The 22,577-nt window shown below is 39.7% G+C and overlaps 1 protein-coding gene and 1 non-coding gene across 2 annotated transcripts in view; both read right to left on the bottom strand.

The window, feature by feature from the left end:
* vps4b (vacuolar protein sorting 4 homolog B) overlaps positions 1-13,586 on the bottom strand; it is a 38,372-nt gene extending 24,786 nt beyond the window's left edge. The window contains exon 1 of the mRNA XM_028803850.2: positions 13,347-13,586. Coding sequence (XP_028659683.1) covers positions 13,347-13,370 — 24 coding nt within the window. The 5' untranslated portion in view covers positions 13,371-13,586. The remainder of the gene's footprint in view (positions 1-13,346) is intronic.
* Positions 13,587-21,744: 8,158 nt separating this feature from the next.
* On the bottom strand, positions 21,745-21,817 carry trnaf-gaa (transfer RNA phenylalanine (anticodon GAA)). Its single transcript has one exon. It is a non-coding gene; the product is annotated as a tRNA-Phe (tRNA).
* Between the last annotated feature and the right edge of the window lie 760 nt (positions 21,818-22,577).

The raw sequence follows: 22,577 nt of genomic DNA, 5'->3' as shown, positions 1-22,577 counted from the left end.
TAAGGCCAGCTACTCTGTGACACGCTCCAATAAAATCAAACCGGTTTCATTTTGTCTTTAGTGCAGGAGAGCGGACAACCAATGAATGCTCATCCGGCAGCAGAAACAGAATTTAGTGACAAGTAATGTAATAAGAAGCACTCAAAAACAGAAGAAAAGCTCATCTGCATAATGTCTGTTTTTTTATACTAAAACAGAATGGAGAAAGAAACAAACAAAAAAAAAATTGCAGTGACTGCATCTGAGCTCACTGTAGCTATTAATCACTTGTACAGCGTCAGCTCCGTCAGGCAGCACAGAGGCTGTGGACCTCATAAACAAAAGAGAAGCTCATCCGTCTGATGTCTCCTATTTTACATACCATAACAGAATGGGGATGGGGGAAATGAAGGGCCAAGATTACAGCTGAACTCACTGCAGCTGTTAATCCTTTGAAAGGTCTTGGCTCCATCAGGCAACACATTATTGGCTGTCAGAAAAAGGGACGAGCATGAATGCAATTTTCAGTCATGAAATTTGCGCAGCAACAAGATCAACAACCGTGGTCTGGAAATCTCACATACCCCACAACAAATTTAAATAATATGACATCCATTTTAAAGGGAGTCACACTTCTGGTACCATGCGTTTCTTTTCTTTCGCAGACTGTGCAAATACTAATAAATACTATCGCACTTCTGGCTTTTCTTCAAATCAACCAATGTACATGGCTTGATTAGAGCACAAGTGCAACTTACCTTTCCAAGCATAACAGGAGGCTTAAGTAAAAGAATCAGTTGTGCAGGCAATGACATTTAATGCAGATCCTAACAAATGCTGCATGTGAATTTCTGAGGGAGAATGAATAAGATTATAGGCTTAGGAGGTGTTGAATGCAACACAGTATCAAGTGTCAGATTAACTACGGTTTCTTATACACTCTTAGTAGTACACCAGGGGTCTTCATTCAAGACATATTCATGATTATATCAAAAACAGGCCAGCCAATGGCAGCACAGTTGCAAACAGGACACGGATGTGTTGAGTAACAAATGTACTAGAGTCACTGTGTGTTGAGTAACAAATGTACTAGAGTCATTCAAACAGCAAAAAAATATATAACAATGATAACAAAACTCACAACAAAATGGAGTATCTGTCACACTTGCCACAAATGGAGTAAGGTTTCTAGTGAATCCAAAGAGCTCCACTCATAGCAATTGAAAAAAAAAAGGTGCAACTGCAATGGACTAAAAAGGTACATAAACAAAGGGACACCAGACAATAAAAAACCATAAGAGCAAAGACACATATATACGCCTTGCCGGACAAATGCCAGGAGCAGGAGTTCTGATAATTTATTAAATTGTTTTCTGATGAGCTTCTGAAAGAATAGGAAGAACAAAAAAAAAAAAAAAAAAGACTGCCATTTCACCTGCTCTAATAAATGGGAGACTTAGTTCAAACAGCCCACATTCTGCACATATTTAGGGTTCCAGGCTGATAAGCAAGAGTTTTTTTATTTAAAACTATGCCCTGACCATGGTTAGGATTTTTCAAATAAATTACATGTTTGACATTAACTGGTTTATTTTTCCCCACTTTATCTATTCATATTACATTAAACCAATGTTCTGATTACCGGAACAACTAAAATACACCGAGTATGTACAGTGCATCCAGAAAGTATTCACAGGGCATCACTTTTTCCACATTTTGTTATGTTACAGCCTTATTCCAAAATGGAGTAAATTCATTTTTTCCCTCAGAATTCTACACACAAACACCCCATGATGACAACATGAATAAAGTTTACTTGAGGTTTTTGCAAATTTATTAAAAATAAAAAAAACTGAGAAATCACATGTACATAAGTATTCACAGCCTTTGCTCAATACTTTGTCGATGCACCTTTGGCAGCAATTACAGCCTCAAGTCTTTATGAATATGATGCCACAAGCTTGGCACACCTATCCTTGGCCAGTTTCGCCCATTCCTTTTTGCAGCACCTCTCAAGCTCCATCAGGTTGGATGGGAAGCGTTGGTGCACAGCCATTTTAAGATCTCTCCAGAGATGTTCAATCGGATTCAAGTCTGGGATCTGGCTGGGCCACTCAAGGATATTCACAGAGAGGTCCTGAAGCCACTCCTTTGATATCTTGGCTGTGTGCTTAGGGTCATTGTCCTGCTGAAAGATGAACTGTCGCCCCAGTCTGAGGTCAAGAGCACTCTGGAGCAGGTTTTCATCCATAATGTCTCTGTACATTGCTGCAGTCATCTTTCCCTTTATCCTGACTAGTCTCCCAGTCCCTGCTGCTGAAAAACATCCCCATGCGGTGCCTGGTTTCCTCCAAACGTGACGCATGGCATTCACACCAAAGAGTTCAATCTTTGTCTCATCAGACCAGAGAATTTTCTTTCTCATGGTCTGAGAGTCCTTCAGGTGCCTTTTGTAAAACTCCAGGCAGGCTGCAATGTGCCTTTTACTAAGGAGAGGCTTCCGTCTTGCCACTCTACCATACAGGTCTGATTGGTGGATTGCTGCAGAGATGGTTGTCCTTCTGGAAGGTTCTCCTCTCTCCACAGAGGACCTCTGGAGCTCTGACAGAGTGACCATCGGGTTCTTGATCACCTCCCTGACTAAGGCCCTTCTCCCCCGATCGCTCAGTTTAGATGGCCGGCCAGCTCTAGGAAGAGTCCTGGTGGTTTCGAACTTCTTCCACTTACAGATGATGGAGGCCACTGTGCTCATTGGGACCTTCAAAGCAGCAGAAATTTTTCTGTAACTTTCCCCAGATTTGTGCCTCGAGACAACCCTGTCTCGGAGGTCTACAGAAAATTCCTTTGACTTCATGCTTGGTTTGTGCTCGGACATGAACTGTCAACTGTGGGACCTTATATAGACAGGGGTGTGCCTTTCCAAATCATGTCCAATCAACTGAATTTACCACAGGTGGACTCCAATTAAGCTGCAGAAAAATCTCAAGGATGATCAGGGGAAACAGAATGCACCTGAGCTCAATTTTGAGCTTCATGGCAAAGGCTGTGAATACTTCTGTATATGTACTTTCTCAATGTTTTTATTTTTAATAAATTTGCAAAAATCTCAAGTAAACTTTTTTCACGTTGTCATTATGGGGTGTTGTATGTAGAATTCTGAGGAAAAAAATGATTTTTTTTTTATTTTAAACAATGAATGCTTGATGAATGTGTTCAATAAATACATGAGATTACAATTGTGTGAATGTTATTAGCATAGACAGTGTTTGTCAATACCTGTGACTTAGAAAGTCTTATCACAATCTATGACCAATTAATGCAGAAAAATGAGCAATTCTGAAGGTTTAACATACTTATCCTTAACACTGTAAATCATCTGGAATAACAGCATCTTCAAATTAAAAATTCAAATCACATAATGTTAGGGATGTGCTTCGAAAGAAAAAAAAAAAAACTGATAGAACAGCAGGACTCCTATGTCCAGTACACTGAACTTTAAGCCACTACACACTAGTGGTGAACACTTCTTCAATGTCCCAATATTTCTGTCTCAGAAGACAACCCCTAATAGAAAAGTTGACTCAAATGCAACAATGTTCTTGCCTGCTGTTAAAAAACACATTCCACAATCATGCTTCCTTCCAATTATCACAAACATAATACCTAAGACATATTTGGGCAAAAGATAAATGCACTGCATGCTGCTATGATACACTTTCCAGTGTGCTCAAAAATGGTCAGAGATAGTTGACTGCTGTGTCCTGGCTAGCTTTATGTACTGTATATTAGCATATGGTTGCTGTCGCATACAGAGTCCATATAGTTCACTATACCACAACATTGTCCTGGACACCTCATAGAAAGTACACCAAGTTTTACAGTGTTTGAAGGGACAATCATTTTCATAAAATGCTTTCAAAAGATTTGTTAAAATGCATTTGACATACTTTACATATGAATCTAAAGATCATAAAATAAACAGGAAATTACATCTTGAGATAAACTGCATAAGGATTTACAGTCCAACAAAAACCTGAATGAAAAGATGTCTTAAAGGAGACTCAAAATTAAATAGTTTATATAAAAAAAGTAGATGTTAATTCAAAGATAGTTACAGTGATTCACTTCAAGGTACGTCAAAACACATTTAAGTGGAACTGTAATATACAATGTGCATGAAAGCAACATACTGGAGAGGGTCAAATCACTACTTCACACACATACATTATATATACACACACACAATGATGTACTAGGGTGGCACGGTGGCGCAGTGGGTAGCGCTGCTGCTTCGCAGTTGGGAGATCTGGGGACCTGGGTTTGCTTCCCGGGTCCTCCCTGCGTGGAGTTTGCATGTTCTCCCCGTGTCTGCGTGGGTTTCCTCCGGGCGCTCCGGTTTCCTCCCACAGTCCAAAGACATGCAGGTTAGGTGGATTGGCGATTCTAAATTGGCCCTAGTGTGTGCTTGGTGTGTGGGTGTGTTTGTGTGTGTTCTGCGGTAGGTTGGCACCCTGCCTGGGATTGGTTCCTGCCTTGTGACCTGTGTTGGCTGGGATTGGCTCCAGCAGACCCCCGTGACCCTGTGTTCGGATTCAGCGGGTTGGAAAATGGATGGATGGATGATGTACTAATTCCTTGTCCATGGCTGCTTCCTGGTTTGCACTTCATGCTATCAGGATAGGTTCCAACAACCCGGAAACTTGAACTGGAACAAGTGAGTTTGAGAATGCCAACAATATAACCCGATTGCCAACAATATAACCCGATAAGCCACTCTTAGAACAAATTGATTGCCCTCATCAAATTGTCCTTGTGTTTTTCTTAAAGATAATGAAACAAATTAAATTTACCAGAAAAAAAAGATGAAAAACTTGTTTTGTTGATATTTCTGTCTGAATTGTTCAAACTACTGACTTTGCAACTTGGAAACACATAAATAAGACAAAAAATGTGAATGTGAATCACTTTGTTGAAACCTAGCACATTTATTCTTCATGTGGTATTTGCTGAGACAATTCAGTTTTCATTGAGATTTCTTAGCATGCTCTAAATTTCAAAATCTCCCACTGAGTTTCATTTGAAAATTTTCAAAATTGCCTGTCTGAAAACACAGAAACACTCTGTGTTAGTTAGTTTACTTTTTCAAGTGAACATTGGGAACAGTTACTTCATCTTGTAATTTTTTTTTTTTTTTTTATATAAAACTCACTCAACATCTGGTCACAATAATAATAATAACACATTAAAACATCTGCAGTCATGTACACTTAAGTAAGTACCTTGTTTGTTGCAGGACACATATACGGATGTAAGCAGGTCTGAATGGCTGAATGTTACCAAATAAGGAAGGTATATACAGTATTTATTCAGTTCGCTAATAATGATACTCTATTCAATACAGCAGTTGTATTAATTATACACCACCACACAAGGTAAGTACCTTCCCATACTGGACCAGAATGCAGGGCTAAATGTTGTCTTATGCGAACAGTCTTGCTTCAGACTCCACACCATTGAAGTGCTTGACTTAGTCAGAGCAGCTCACTCTTTCTGCTCTTTGAAAAAGTGAGTGGGTAAGTGACAAAGTTCACATCCATAAAGTAAAAAATTAAAGCAATTTACTTTTGTTAAAACGTATGAAAGATGTCTTAGTGACACTTTATGCTACAGTGACTAAACATGTACTTGGTACTTCCATTACACTAAACATAACCTCACAGCTGCATTATCAATCGATATTTCTTTATCACTAATTTATTGGCTATCAGTCATATCCAGATGACAGCCAACAGTTTTAGCTGTAGTGCAGATTTAAAATTTCCATTGGGTATTTCTTTGAAAAATGTTATGGTTAAGAAATTTAAACTACAATTATCCATAGACCCTCTACATCCAACAACAGCACATCAGTTTTTCCATAACTTGAGTTAAAATCTGCTATCTAGCAATTTTAATCACATGATATTTTAAAAATGGTGTTTTTGGAAAAAAAGAAAAAGAACAAAGAAAAAAAATTTAATTATGGTGTGATGGACGGTGGGCACTACATCCCCCGAGACGCTAGATGGCAGCTCCCCTGAATGGATATGGTTCCTCGGATTCCCACAGGGCAGTATGGGACATGGAGTCCGTCTCTTCAGTCCTGTTGGGTGCCATGGGTGCTACCAGGGGGAGCTCACCAAGAACCAGGGGAATACTACCATGACGTTAACCCGGATGTATGTAGGAGTCACGAGGACGGAAACCCGCAGTACTTCTGGGACACCTGAAGAAGGCGTTTGACCCAGAGACGGAATACTTCCGGGTCATGGACTTTAAAAAAAGGATTGTGGGAAGCCCAGCAGTTGAGCCAGATTTGGGTGGGAGTGTGACGGAGCTGCTGGGAGTGGAGGATTGGTATTTGTAATTGATTATTGTGGAGTGTACGGTGCTTTGTGCACTATTATTGAAGAAAATATTAAAGAATCTTCTTGGTGCTTTTAAACGCATGTCTTGGATGTCTGTCTGGTGGGTTTAACGGGGCAACAGTGCCTCTAGCATCCACAATGGATAGGATTTAAAATCTGGCATATAAAATATACATAAGAAAAAGGCTGACCAACAGGTCATCTCATTTGTCTACCTTCACCTCACTCTATTCTATAGGTGCATTAATTACCACAAAACAAAACTGTAAACCAACAAAGTTCTTTGTAAGACATTAAAATATGGATAATCATAGGCTCCTTAAAGAAGGTGGGTGATGGATTGGATTAGATTACAAGATTATTAGATTAAGCATAATTTTATCAATCTGAACACAAATTATATTTAAGAATAACTTATATGCAATTTAAAAATGACTTTTTGCCAAAATGTAGCAATCAAGGCAGTTTCTACATTGTATCCCCCAATCCCCCCAGTCCTAATGCACTTGAATTGTAGAGTGGCAAAGTCCACAGACTGCACAGCCAATCTCAGATGCTTTTTGTTTGAAATAAAATGTAGAAGATAAATTCCAGATTCCAGAAAAGAAAGGCAAGAAAAGCTTGAATGAGACAAGAGAAGGCAATTTTCTCAAAGAAAGGTCAGCTTTTAACTGTTACCTGTAGGAGGTGTTGCAACACCTCAAACAACTTTACAACACAGTCCTGGGTTCAAATAAAAGGTGTTTATTTCATTGTGGTAGTGCTACTGCCTCACAGTAAGGAGAATATAGGTTCGCACCCCAGGTCCTCTGTGTGGTGGCACTTCGAGTAGTGAGAAAAGCACTATATAAATGTAATAATTCTAAGAGTCTTTAATTTAAGAAACTCCCAGGTACTTTCTCAAATTTCTATGCTTTAGCACAGTGCTCCGCAACCGGTGTGCCGCGGCACACTGGTGTGCCTTGAGCCGATACAGGTGTGACGCGGTCAAATAAGACAATTTTCTAACTAAATAATATTTCAACGGTCCTCCTTAGAAACACAATAACGAGAATACGTGCAATGAAATATTCGCGTAAATAGCCTTTTAAAGGTTTCATAATTTTATGTGTCATTTCTCTGAAATAATAAATCCCGTCGCCTACGACGTAGGCCCTACGTAGTCGCCAGACAACTCCGTAGTATGCTTTGATAGGCAGATCGCTCCGTGCCCTCACCTAGATTCAATTCAAGCTGACGTATTAGTCGTGCTACGTCGCATTCACTCGTCTTGCGACAGTAGTTATCATTCATTACTATTAGTTGTGTTGCTGAATTGTGTATGGTTAACGTTCTTCGTGTGATTCATATTTAGTTTTATACCCCTTTAAATATGGATAAATTTTTACGTGGAAAAGATTCGTCTTCACGTACAGATGATGAAGAACCCAGCACAAGTGTTGCAAAAAAAAACCCAAAGAAGATTGTGAAAAGGAAGTACAACGAAGACTACATTCGATACGGATTCTCGTGGTGTGGTGACGAAACGGCTCCAAAGCCACAATGCATCATTTGCGGCGATCAGCTATCAAACGAGGCAATGGCACCCAGTAAACTAAATCGCCATCTAAATTCAAACCATCCCAGTTACGCCAAAAAAGACAAACAACTCTTGTGTTAATTAAAAATGATAAGCGGTCATGCTTAAAAGATCTTGACCGAGAACTTCGGGTTGCGCTGTCAAATATTGAGCCGAATATAAAACTTTTGTGTTCATTGAAACAAGCGCAGATATCACATTAATCAGTCATTATGTTATAATAATTATTAAGATTGCATAAAAGTTAATATAGTATAGTTTTTATGTATGTATACTTATAATAAATGTATACTTATAATAAAAAATGAAAATTTATTGTAATATTTGTGTATTAAATTCATATCTATATATCAGTGGCGTAGCTGGAGATCATGTTGCCCGGGGCGGTGAAAAATTTGACGCCCCAAAGCTGAAAGAAATTTTTTTTTTTGCGCCTCCTCAAGGAACAAAAAAAAAAGAAAGTACCGTAGTTTGGACGCCCCTAAATAGCTGGCGCTCGGAGCGGAACCCCCCCCCGCTATAGCGACACCACTGCTATATATTTTAGCTTTTGATGTGCCGCGGAATTCTAGGAAGAACTTTGATGTGTCGTAGGTGAGAAAAGGTTGCGGAGCACTGCTTTAGCACTAAGAACAGGAACACTATTTTTCACCAAATAAGCTATTTTACATAGATATATTTTGCATAAAAACTATTGTTAAATGTTTGGGTTAATGATAATGGTATTTTTATGTTGAACTTATTTGACATTGATGTCAGTATTTTAGGTCACCACAAATATATCAAAAATTGTTTCTTTGTATCTTTACCAAAATATACTTTAGTTTTAAATGCCATTCCAGTCAATCCGCTAGATTTATATAAAGCATTATTATACAATTGTCCCAAGCCTTCCCAATTTATACGGCACCCTTAATATTTTGGGACAAAATATGAAAAAATAAGGATTCCTATCTCTTTATTAAATTAGCTTAATCCATGAGTATTTGGTTTATGGGGTGGGGGTCATTATTGAAGATAAATCTGGGAGAAATCTAGATTAACCACTAAGAATGATTGTCTGTTACATCCAATATAAAATTCATTAAATGTATCCAGTTAAGTATACAAGTAAAAGGTTTCTAGATATAGATATTAACTGCACATTTTTTCATTTACAATAAGAAGTTCACTTGCTTTCCACACTGCACTGGCACTCCCTCACAACTTTATTTGACAGCAGCTCACTTAACACTGGTGGGCAACCATCTTTTATCCACTTTGAACTTCACATGGTATCAGCACATTCGGCGATTGTGGGCTTGCCTCTTTTCAGTTTCTGAAAGACAAATATTATATTCCTCACTCCTTACTTTTTCTTCCTTTTTACAGGTTAAATCCATTCTCAGGATATGTGGAGCAAGTTTTTCTGCCCCTGTTCCCAACCAACCATCATCTGAAAACTTTTTATTGCCCTCATGCTCTACTAAATGCATTTCCTCTTTGTACGCATACCTTCATGATTCCCTATCTATACCTGTTACAGTGACTCAAAAATGAATCAATTATCTTTCCCTATCAATGCCACTGTGTTAGAACACAATTTTTAAAAACATTAAAAATACCTCTAGGAATTCTAACCACTAACACATCCAATATAAAATTATCCATTGAATTTATTACCACCTGAGAAAGTGCTTTCAGGTTGGGCTTAGCCACCAATCCACTCTGCCATTAGTGCAACCTTAATGTATAGGGCACCTTTTGCTACACATTTGGGAATGCTCTCCTACTGCTCTACTTCTGTTAAGATTCCTCTAATCTCTCTCTTCTCTACCAGTATATCATCTCATTGGCCACAATAACAGCCAAAAGTCTCATAGCTTCTCAATGAGAGAGTCCCGAACCTGTCACTTTTTCGGTCTGGCAGTGCTCTTTTTACAATCTTGCTTTTTTAGAATTGTCAGCTGTGCAGATTAATGGGGTACCTGTGCATACTGTAAGTAAATGGGCAAACACTACCTACCTGATCAAGTCATGGCTTACAGCCTATCCTGGATTTCAATTTGACACTTTTCAATTACACTTCTTTGCTCAGTTGAATGTGTGTGCCTCTGAAACCAGTGGGTTTTATCAATTCTAATTTAGTCCACTTTCTTAGATAGTTCTTAAATAGTTCTTAAAATAGTTTCTTTAATGGTTTTCAGATGGGCACCGTTGGGTGGCTTTTCCTCAAAATTTTATACATGAAATTTATATTTTCTTTTTTTTACAATTTCATATTACTATTTGTTTTTGGCATCAAAAATAATCTGAGCTCCTTCCAATGGCCTATTTCATGGCTTGCTATCCTATGAAGTTCTTGCTCACCCAGCCATCAGTTCTAGATTAAGGACAAGACAGCTGTGAAGTTTCTTCTCATTTACACAGTGCATCTGCAAAGGATATTGAGCACTTTTACATTTAAATAACTAGGGGGCTTCGCTTGCCAACCCCCCCGGCCTGCGCTACGCGCCATTCACTTCACATCTCTGCCACTTGCGCATGTGGATTTCGCTTTCAAACAACAAATGTTTTAAGTCTCGTGAATAGGCCTCTTCATTGGGAAGAAACACTACTTTTCCCTGATGGTAACACAAATTAGCCAATCTACAAGTCTTCAACTTACACTTTAAAGCCGAACAATAACTAAATTCTTCTGTCATATCACCTACAGTATGTCCATATATATATTCATTCTCTTTTTGCTGTTCCGTTATTTCACTGAGTAATAATTTCTGTTTGTTAGCGCTAATGCGATCTTTACTATCAGTTTTTTGAGGCTTTCGAAATTTTAGTACTTTCATAATCTCAAACCTGAACTGCATGTGTATCGCGCCAACATTTTTTAACCTGTTTACGATGTTCCACTTTGTCTTCTACTCTTTGACTTTTATTTCCAACCCCACTTGGAGAGGAGAGTGCGGAAACTGGGTCAGACAATAACATTCACACGAATAAGAAGTGATAGATAGATAGATAGATAGATAGATAGATAGATAGATAGATAGATAGATAGATAGATAGATAGAGATACTTTATTAATCCCAAGGGGAAATTCACATACTCCAGCAGCAGCATACTGATACAAACAAAAAAAAAAAAAAATATTAAAGAGTAATAAAAATATAGGTAAAAACAATAGATTGGACCATGGGTGTGGTTATAAATGTTTGAGAGGCGGGCGGGACTTGTCAAAATCTCTTGGCAAAAAGTCTCTTCCTCGCAGGACCTGAAATTATCTACGAGAAAGTCTCGTCTTGGGATTTCCTTTTATAATAGAGACACAGATACCCGAATATCACTATTATTTTTTTTTTGGTAGCATTTGCTGTTGAAGTTGCCACTGTTAACAGCATAACATGTTAAAAAGCATGTATCAACGAGTAACACCTAGACCAGGGGTAGGCAACGTCGGTCCTGGAGTGCCACAGTACGTGCAGGTTTTTGTTCCAACCCAGTTCCTTAACGAGAACTCAATTATTGCTGATGAAGCACATATTGCTTAAGTGACATTTTAATGCTTCATTTTAGTGGTCTCGCTTGTTAAGGTTCTCCAACCTTAATTGCTTATTTCAATCTTAAACTGCTGCATTCAGTGTTTTAATTGCTCATTATTAGCAATAAGATGTAAAAGACAAAGCAGCCAGCAGTTCTCCAGCTAGCTTTTTTCCAATTACATCTGTGTGTGTTCATCATGCACGGTTTGATTTAATAAAACACTTAATAGAAAAATGTGACAGACTGAAAATGATCTGTTTTAGGCTTCAAATCATTTGGATGATATCCTTGGAAAGGAAAAAAATCTACGATATAAAAGCCTTACATTGCACAGACTAACAAGCCATAAAATTAAATAAGGTCTGAGATTGGCAATGATTGGTTTCTAATTAAGCAATTGGGTTGGAATGAAAACCTGTAGCCACTGCGGCTCACCAGGACCGACATTGCCTACCCCTGTTTTACATCTTATTGCTAATAAGGAGCAATTAAAACACTGAATGCAGCAGTTTAAGATTGAAATAAGCAATTAAGGTTGGAGAACCTTAACAAGCGAGACCACTAAAATGAAGCATTAAAATGTCACTTAAGCAATATGTGCTTCATCAGCAATAATTGAGTTCTCGTTAAGGAACTGGGTTGGAACAAAAACCTGCACATACTGTGGCACTCCAGGACCGACGTTGCCTACCCCTGACCTAGACTTTGTTTTTAATGTGAATATTCACATTTTACTTTTTTGGCTGATTTGACAGCCCTAGTTACAAAAATGATTCAACTACAACTATACCAGCCTGCATAGGTAAAGTTATCAAAACCTTGGGGATTTTGGTGTTGACACAGTGCCATTGTACAGGGTTAGCTTGGTCGGAGTGGAGGGCCCAATATCCATATCCTTTCACGGGGTCTAAAACCTCTAGCAGTGTCCCTGCAGATAACAATTAAAATCTTTCCTGAGAAAGTTAAAAATGCAATGTTTTACAGACAACAAAAAAGACAACTAATGGAAGCTTTGTATCGTTCTTCTGAAAATTAACTGACATCTGTTCAATAGCGAACAAGCATGCAGATGGCATAGTAGTCATCCGAATCCCACTCCTGGTCATGGTTAGTGCAGAAATGACACGTCTTGCTCGTATTTCTGGGAGACCTGCTCCCATAATCCCAAATGTTGGGTGTGTGCGCGTGGGACGTTTTCTGACTTCTGCCAAGTACTGTCAGGATTGGTCCCAGTCTGAATCAGATAAATCTTGATCTAAAATTAACCGACTAGAATACGGGCTGTCAGTTATTAAAAGAAGGGGTGATCCTTTCAAGTGGGAACACAAATGGCAAGTGACGGGACGTTTTTCTCTCTCCTCTTCACTAAGAAGCCATATAGTTTACTTCTTCTGGCCAGTAATATGACCAAAATCAGAAGTAAACGCTAAAGTACTATTGTAGTAGAACTAACTTCACAAACGATCCCGACATAAAAGTTAACACCTTTTTAACCCGTTTAGAAAATGTTTTTGGTTATCGCGATTTGTTCCATGAGGAAGTTGCCATCTACGTCGGTGTTTTCATAATATTACCTATGATCCGGATTCTTAAGTAATGCCAGACTTCCACTTAACATACTGAATATCCAATGTGCATACGCGGCCTCTTCGCTGTAACCTGGTATACCTTAATATAGCATACAACACATGTAGAAATAAAGGTGTGTACGCAATGACTGACGAAAAAAACTGAAGTGATGTTAACGGTCTCGTACCTCCACAAGAAACGAAGAGGTGAAAATACGGACAGCGTTTAAAAACAAAAAATGGAGTGTAATTATTAAACCGGGCGGCGTTCAGACTCGTTTCGGTGTCACTTACCTGTAAATTGATATTGGTGGCCATGAGGACTGCGGGGACTTACGAACCAGGAACCAAACAATTAACAAACAACAGCTTTTTAATTTGTCGAAAATGCTCCCAGGCAAAATATAAGAAATGTAAATCAATATATCTCTATATTTTTCCCATTACAACTCGGGAACAACCGCAAATTATATATACAAACTCTTCCGCATTAAGATGTCGGATGTCACTTCCGTCACTTTCTTCACGTGATAGTTAGTGACGTCATAACACAGCCATCCAGCCCTCCAAAATCCAGCTGGCCTTCTGATGGAACTGCCATACAGAGCCAGAGATATACATGTCGCAATTGTTGTAAAATGAATACAAAGTGTCAGTCTTTCAAGCTTTATGATGAGTAGAGGTCGTTGTTAAATTAACAGACTGATTTTCTTAGAAACTTGTTTTTGTTGTTATATTTACATTCACGGATGGCATATTGTTATGAAAATTTACGTTCCATCAAACAGAATTTATACTATTTTTCAACAATATAATCGTAAAGAGGAATCTGATGATTTAAAACAATACAGAAAAGTCACTATCCAAGAACACTTAGGCTCAAAGCCATTTAAAAATCTGCTAAGATATTTTTTTGCCGCTTAATAGAACAATCCTTTAAATTTGCATGGCATCGCCTTTTTGGATGTAATTTGCATAACACCGCCCACTCAATTACCATCAGTCGTTGAATTTTAACTAAATCGGCATGCCAGTCGACGGTGTAAAGGCATTTTTATACATTTTTTTTGTTTTGCTATCCCAGCAAGCATAAGACACAAGGCAGGGATATTCTCTGAAAAGAATGCCAGCCTATTACAGGGAGAACTCCCACACATACCCCCAAGGGTCTATTTCACAGTACCAGTTCACCTAACCACATGTCTTTGGACTATGGGAGGAAACTGGAGTACTGTATTTGGAAGAAACCCATTAATACACAGGGAGAATATACAAGCTTCATATAGGGAGCATCCTAGAGTTCAAATCTTGGTCTCTATGGTGCAAAGGAGCAATGCTACCACTGTCACACATTGCTATCAAGTTAAACCTTAGCATCTAAAAAAACAATGAAATAAATATAGAGTAAACACTTGGGAAACAAAATCATAATGTAGTGTTCTTAAAATTAAGCACTTTTCAATACTCAGTTCTGATGTAATGCCATGGAAAATTCTCAGGCTGTACCTTCAGGGCCGGATTAAGAGCTTTGGGGGCCCTTTTGGTCTGCATCATCTGAAGTTTAGATTCTGAACAGTTCAAACCGGACTAAATAATTATTTTACTCTCGATTATAATAAGAATCTTATAATATGTGAATTTTATGTGTTGGGCCCCTAAAGTTTTGTTGTGTAAGAAATTTACAGTTTAAAAACGTAAAGATGGGCGGCACGGTGGCGCAGTGGGTAGCGCTGCTGCCTCGCAGTTGGGAGATCTGGGGACCTGGGTTCGCTTCCCGGGTCCTCCCTGCGTGGAGTTTGCATGTTCTCCCCGTGTCTGCGTGGGTTTCCTCCGGGCGCTCCGGTTTCCTCCCACAGTCCAAAGACATGCAGGTTAGGTGGATTGGCGATTCTAAATTGGCCCTAGTGTGTGCTTGGTGTGTGGGTGTGTTTGTGTGTGTCCTGCGGTGGGTTGGCACCCTGCCCAGGATTGGTTCCCTGCCTTGTGCCCTGTGTTGGCTGGGATTGGCTCCAGCAGACCCCCGTGACCCTGTGTTCGGATTCAGCGGGTTGGAAAATGGATGGATGGAAAACGTAAAGATAATATTTTTAAAGACCAGTTTTTCAATGCTACACTTTTTCATTAAATATTGGGTCCACCATTTGGGGGCCCCCGAAATTGCGGGGCCCATAGCATATGCTATATGTGCCTATTGGTTAATCCGGGACTGTGTACCTTGCTTGAAGCTAAAAATTTGTCACTTCACTTGACTATCTATCAACTGCTTCAATTTTTACTGTATGAACCGGAAACGTGATTCAAAGTAGGATCTGATCCAGTGGATGCAATACCAGTACATTACAAAGTACACTCATTGACATATCCACTTACATTCATGCCAGACAAATTTAACATACCTAGTAAAACTTGAACAGGAAGTATGTACAAATAAATTGGTAAATTAAGAGGTTGGACCATGTTTTATGGTCTTATGAGTTAGCAGCACTAACCACTACCCAGCAGCACTTTCTTGAAACACACCTTACAAAATGAATAGAAAACATTAAATTTGAGTTCCCTGTTTTACACATTACATTGACAATGAAACTCTTAAAAATAAGAAGAGTAGCAATGCCATAAAATAATGATCTTTGGAGTCTACCGGTTTAAAGTAAACTTGGGCTCATGGGACAGGAGAAAAGAATTCTGTGTTATGGTAAGAATAGAGAAACCCATGTAGGAGAAGAAAGAAAGAGAAAATTGAATCAAGGGAGTCGATGAAAACAGACATACTACTTTAGTGGTTTGCAAGGGATGTCAGCCTTGGATAGGGGGTTAAATAACTTATTGATTTATCATAAGGTTTTCTTTTATCCTTGTGCTAAAATGCACTTTGTTTTAATATACTCTAAGGTGGCCTGGCAGAGTTTTTTCCAATCCTAGGCAATAACAATGTTAGGTCTGACAGAGTTGTTCATTCAGAATGACATACTGTTAGACTTAGATCTTTTTGATTTGAGTGGCCATGGTGGGTCTTGAAAACTAAACAAAATCTGTAGTCTTTTTCCAAGCACAGCTGTCACCAAAACACTAAAGCAAAGAAGCCAAAAATACCAGTAAAAAACCATGTGTCTTAAATGTTTCTTGATTTATGTAATAAAGTAGGCATGTTATAGATTAACTGTTATTTGATTGCTATATGTTAAAAGTTCACTGGGTAGCTGCAGCCTATCCCAGCAATCTGGATAAGATTGTTATAAAAATAGATAGATGGTAAAAGTTTAAATTAACTAATTTTAACAAATACTGTATACACATAATCCAAATATTTTTTGGGAAAGTGCCAGCAAGATATTTTCAATCCCCCAATTACTCTGAGTTGGATTGTGTGAGTCATGTGTGAGAATGTGTTATGTATGTAAATTTAATTTATATGTTACATAGTAAAACCTAATAATATTTGAGACATATTGTTAATTTTAATAGATGTATAAAAGCAATACTTAAGATCCTTCTAAATCCAGAAGCAGAATAAAAGACATTTACAGAAAGTTAATCATGTTAAACGTAGCTCTTTTGTGAGCATTTTAAGCACAAAATAGTCAGGAGGTTTGCTGTACACTTTGTTATACTGTACTGAAAAGCTAAAACAACACATCTATATAATAGATGTACAGTTAGTGAAAAATGTAACACCTACCATTTTGAAAAATACCTGAAGACCAGTAGTCAGATGAAAACAAACAAAGAATGTATACAATGATTAAACAAGACATGTTACTAATCATAGCTGATGGCAAAGACTTTGGACATCTAATCAACTATCAGTCTGCCATTTTCTACCTAGAGTAACAGCCACTGGCTGCCCAAAAAATATTAACAGGATTAACAGGAATTAATTAACAGGAAATACAAGAGCTGAAAATGAAACTAGCCAAAACAATTAATTCTGTACTCACAACTGGATTTTGGATTGTGGTAACAAATTAAAATTATGTCACAATAACATGCCAAGCTCACTACATAGATAAAACCCGACAAGCGAAATAAGTGGTACTAAAAAACACAAAATTTTCAAGGTTGACAAACAGTTGATGGCCTAGCTGAGAATCTAACTGCTGCTGCACAGACATAGAGCCTCACAGGCAAAATCGCCTTGAATACGTTTTTTCTCATTTAGATTTTTAAAAACACATGTTCCAAATGGAGTGTTATTATAAATATTGGATTTAACAGGTTAACATACCCCAAGAAGGCTGCCACCCCAGATGGAGGGCCTGGTAGGGTGCTCAGAGCGTGTGTCCACCAGCTCACCTTATCTTCACCAAAATCTTCAACCTCTCCCAAGCCCAGGCAGTCATTACTTCCTGCCTAAAATCCATCCATCCATCCATCCATCCATCCATCCATTATCCAACCCGCTATATCCTAACACAGGGTCACGGGGGTCTGCTGGAGCCAATCAGCCACAATCATTCTAGTGCCGAAGAAGTCTCCCATCACCAGCCTAAATGATTATTGCCCTGTGGCCCTCACTCTGGTAATCAGTGATGAAGTGCTTCAAGAGACTGGTTCTCCAGCACATCAAGGACTATCTCCCCCAAGACTTCGATCCCTACCAATTCGCATATCGTGCGAACAGATCCACAGCAGATACCATCGCCGTAGCTCTCCACTCTGTGCTGAGCCATCTAGAGCAGCAGCAGAGCTATGTCCGGATGCTCTTTATGGATTACAACTCAGCTTTTAATACAATCATTCTTGACATTCTCATCACCAAACTGCTCACTCTTGGCCTCCCCCCTCTCACATGTGTCTGGATAAAAGACTTTCTTACCAACCGGCTCCAGACTGTGAGACTCGGCCCCCACCCCTCCTCCATTGACACACTGAACACCGGTACCCCACAAGGCTGTGTGCTGAGACCCTTTTTGTACTGTCTCTACATCCACGACTGCAGTCCAGCCCACAACAACAACCTCATCGTCAAGTTTGCTGACAACACCACAGTGGGCGGACTCATCTCAAAGGGAGACGAGGCAGCTTACAGAGAGGAGGTCCTGAAGTTGGCAGCCTAACCAACAAGCAACAATCTGGCTCTGAACACCAGGAAAACCAAGGAGATCATTGTCAACTTCAGGAGGCACAGCACCAACTTAGCCCCCCTTTACATCAACGGCGAGTGTGTGGAGAGGGTCCATACCTTCCGGTTTCTCAGCATCCTTATCTCCGCTGACATCTCCTGGACAGACAACATCACAGCAGTCATCAAGAAGGCTTAGCAGCGGTTACACTTCCTGATGGTCCCCAGAAAGCACAACCTGGACTCCAACCTGTTACTGACCTTCTACCACTCATCCATTAAGAGCCTGCTGACGTACTGTATCACAGTATGGTACGGCAGCTGCACCATGGCAGACAGGGAGAGGCTTCAGAGAGTAGTAAAGGCAGCACAGAAGATCATCAGCTGCTCTATCCCCTCCCTGATGGACATTTACACCTCCCGCTGCCTCAGCAGAGCAAAAAACATCATCAAGGACAGCTCCCACCCTGGCTCTGATCTGTTTGACCTGTTGCCTTCAGGGAGGCGCTACATGTGCATCACAACAAGGACAAACAGACTCAAGAACATCCATCCATCCATTGTCCAACCCGCTGAATCCGAACACAGGGCACAAGGCAGGGAACCAATCCTGGGCAGGGTGCCAACCCACCGCAGGACACACACAAACACACCCACACACCAAGCACACACTAGGGCCAATTTAGAATCACCAATCCACCTAACCTGCATGTCTTTGGACTGTGGGAGGAAACCGGAGTGCCCGGAGGAAACCCACGCAGACACGGGGAGAACATGCAAACTCCACGCAGGGTGGACCCGGGAAGCGAACCCGGGTCTCCTAACTGCGAGGCAGCAGGGCTACCACTGCACCACCGTGCCGCCCATTGTTTTCCCAAAAGTCATAACCATTCTAAACTCACACATGCACTGACTACACAGTCTAACCCCCCAACCCCTGGACTTCCTTCTATCCATCGACTGTGCAATATCCAATATCTAAATGGTCTGATAATAACTGTGCAATATCTGGATACTGTACAATATCATTACTCTCAGGGTCCAACATCCACTACTCACTGCACATGATCATCATTATTGTGCAATATTTAAATTAAGTGCAATAACCCAATAGTGCAATAGTTATTATTCTTTCCATATTTATATAGTGTCGCAGAACTTTTTTGCAACTTCTTTGCAACTTTTTGCAACTTTTTGTACCATTTGTTTATTTGTTTATTTACTTGTTGTGTTCTACATATATGTCTGCACTGAAGGAGCTGCTTTTAATCTCATTGTACATGTGTATAGTGACAATAAAAGGCATTCTATTCTATTCTATAGTGGAAGGACCAGGGTAGAGAGTGAATGCACAGGGCGCTACCTCCCCCAAAGCACTAGATGTCAGGCCCTCTGGGTTGCAGTGGTGCCTTGGATTCTCACAGGGCTTCTGGGGAGTTAAACTTTGGCACAGCCCTGTTGGGTTCCATGGATGCCGCCATGGGGTGCTGCATGGACTGCAGAGCCTTACTTTGTTTGAAGTGCTTCCGGACCATGCTAACGGGCCACTGGAAGTACTCCTGGGTGCAGGATAAAAGAGGCCTGCTGCCACTGAGTCCGGAGGGATAGGACAAGACCTGCAGTAAAAAAATGAATAACTTCAAACACAGACACAGAGACAGAGTGTTGCAGTGGGCTGCTTTGTATCTGCTGTACTGTGCCTGTTGTGCTTGTTGTACTGTGCTGGATAGTGGGAAATGTTTGCAAAGAGTTTCCCACCTGTAAATAAAAGCCTGTGTGTATGAAAGAACTTGTATCTGCATCTACTTGTGTTGGGTTTAGTGAGCTGGAGTGCCCCCTTCAGGCCACAAGCTCCACCATGAAAGATGTTGAAACAGACTTTAAATTTCAGCTGCTAACTCGTTTGACACATTACATTGACAGACTGATAAAAATAAGAAGAGTAGCAATGCCATAAGATAATGATCTTTGGAGTCTACCTGTTTAAAGTAAGCTTGGGCTCATGGGACAGGAGAGACGAATTCTGTTCTATGATTAGAATAGAGAAAACATTGAGGAGATGAAAGAAAGAGGAAATTGAACCAAAGGGAGTGGATGAAATGTATTAGTGGTTAGCAATGGATGCCAGCCTTGGACATGTCCAGGGCCGGATTTATATGAAAAGAGGCCCTAGGCTATTCCACTTATGAGGCCCTTTCACCTTCCATTTTTAAGTTTGTAAATTACATGAGAGATAATAAAATTTTGCTAACAATTTGAATGTAGGCCCCTCTTGATCTTGAGGCCCTAGGCTGAAGCCTAGTTAGCATATAGGAAAATCTGGCCCTGGACATGTCGTTATATAACTTACTGATTTGTAGTAAAATTTTCTTTTACCTAACTGAGCCTAACTGCTGCAGTGCACACATAGAACCTCACAGGCAAAATCACCGTGACCGATTGATGAGGCAAAAAGCATTGTCAACAATGAAAAGTCATATCATATTAGCCGACTTTTCTAACAATTTTTTGATGTATCACGATAGAATGGGAAAAAAGAAAAGAGGGCAAAGACTGTGGCTGAACTCCCACATACCTGTTTAAGCATTCGTACAGCACTGGCTCCCTCAGGCAGCACGCTGTTAGCTGACAGAAAAAGGGGGCAAACAAGACTATACTTGAAAATAGACATACGCTCGGTAATTTTGACATAGCCTGCCATTTGCAGTCGTATACTTTGACATTGTTTGGCCGTATGACATATACTGTAGCCCACGACTGGAAGATACCTAATATGACATCGAATTAAGTCACCCACCACTGTCAACTGGATCTTAGTGTCATGTTTCACATTTCAACTGCCAATCATTGATGAAGTAGAGGCCATGTAAGCACACCTGGAACATCCGTTCTATGATGACGGCTTTCTGACAGTATTAGGTTCTTCTCCTTCTTCTTTTTTTAGCAGAAGCCATCTGTTTTCACAGTTAAGCACAATACGGTTCACCATGGCACATAAAAGCCCTAATGGTAACCTTCTTCTCATTTCAGCTTGCTTTTCCTTCCCATTTTCCAGAGCGCATTAAATATTCTCGCTTGAGATGCCAGTTATCAAGGTTTCGCTTTCCTCGACTTTGATACAAAGAGGTCTGCGATCTATTTCCATCATGATTTTTCTTCCAACGAATTCAGCCAGGGGCGTTGCCGGCTTCTGCAACTAATAGAGGGCCTATCCATAGCTCCGTCACGATCGGGGTCTCCCTTGGAGTTTCCGTTCTGTTGACGACTGGGTGGGGTTGAGGGATATCCCTTTTGGAGCTTTCATGAAAAATACAGAGCTAGCATTTGGGAAGGCTTTGGATACACCTACGTGCATTGAAGAGATGAGGGAAGGGCTCTGGAAGCTCCCCGACGAAACTGAATGCAACCTAAACATTATTAAATACAGTGTTGCTCTGTGAGCCTCTAGATCGGCATAATGGGTATTTTTTAAACTGCGTCCATATTCTCTCACGGAGCAAGGTTTAGCATCTAATTTTTCCAGCAGGTGGTACAGTATGGAATTCGACCTTCACCGGAAAACTTGATCTCCCAGTTGTAATGCCTAACTATGCATATATGGATTTTATGGCATTTACGTCTAAAACACTCTGCCGAAACCCGGGATCGAACCAGGGACCTTTAGATCTTCAGTCTAACGCTCTCCCAACTGAGCTATTTCGGCGTAATGAAATGCACTATATACGAACGTTTACTGCACGTCTTTAGCGGTAAAGCTGGTATAATTGTACAACGTCTTTTTTTCTTAGTTTCATATATAGAACAAAATAGATAAGAAAGCATTACTACAATATTTAAAAGGTATAACCCCTTCCCTGGTCTTCACTTTACTGACACAGAATCGGAAAGACTCAGTTGGAAGTTCGTTAGATTAAAGATGGAAAGGTCGCGAGTTTCGGCACAGCATTCTAAATAGTGTTGTCGTGAATGTGCAGACTGATGCAAACATATATTCGAGAAATGTTTTATGTCTATAATAGACTAATTACAGAAGGTCATTTAAACACTTGTAACTAAGCATTTTTCATTATATGCAGCATCGGACTATATACACTCACTGGACTTACAATTAATAAACAAAGTATGCCAGTATGTCCATGTAATTATCTAATAAGCCAATTATGTGTCAGCAGAGCAATACATAAAATCATGCAGATATAGGTCAGAAGCTACAGTTAATGTTCACATCAAACAAGTGAATGAGAAAAAACGTGTGATCTCAGTGATTTTGACCGTGGCACGAGTGTTGGCGCCAGCATCAACATTTATTTCTATAGCACAGTTTCACATAAAGATTGTAGTTCAAAGTGTTTAACATCATGTCAAATAAATAGTGCAAGCAAAGAAAAAAAAGAAATTACATAAAAAAGAATAAATAGCATGCAAAAGTAAATAACGGACACTTAAATGTGATAGATATAATT

This window comes from Erpetoichthys calabaricus, chromosome 6, assembly GCF_900747795.2.
Source record: "Erpetoichthys calabaricus chromosome 6, fErpCal1.3, whole genome shotgun sequence".
NCBI lineage: Eukaryota > Metazoa > Chordata > Cladistia > Polypteriformes > Polypteridae > Erpetoichthys > Erpetoichthys calabaricus.
Note: the sequence above shows the minus strand (reverse complement) of the source record. Positions and strands in the feature narration are given on the sequence as shown.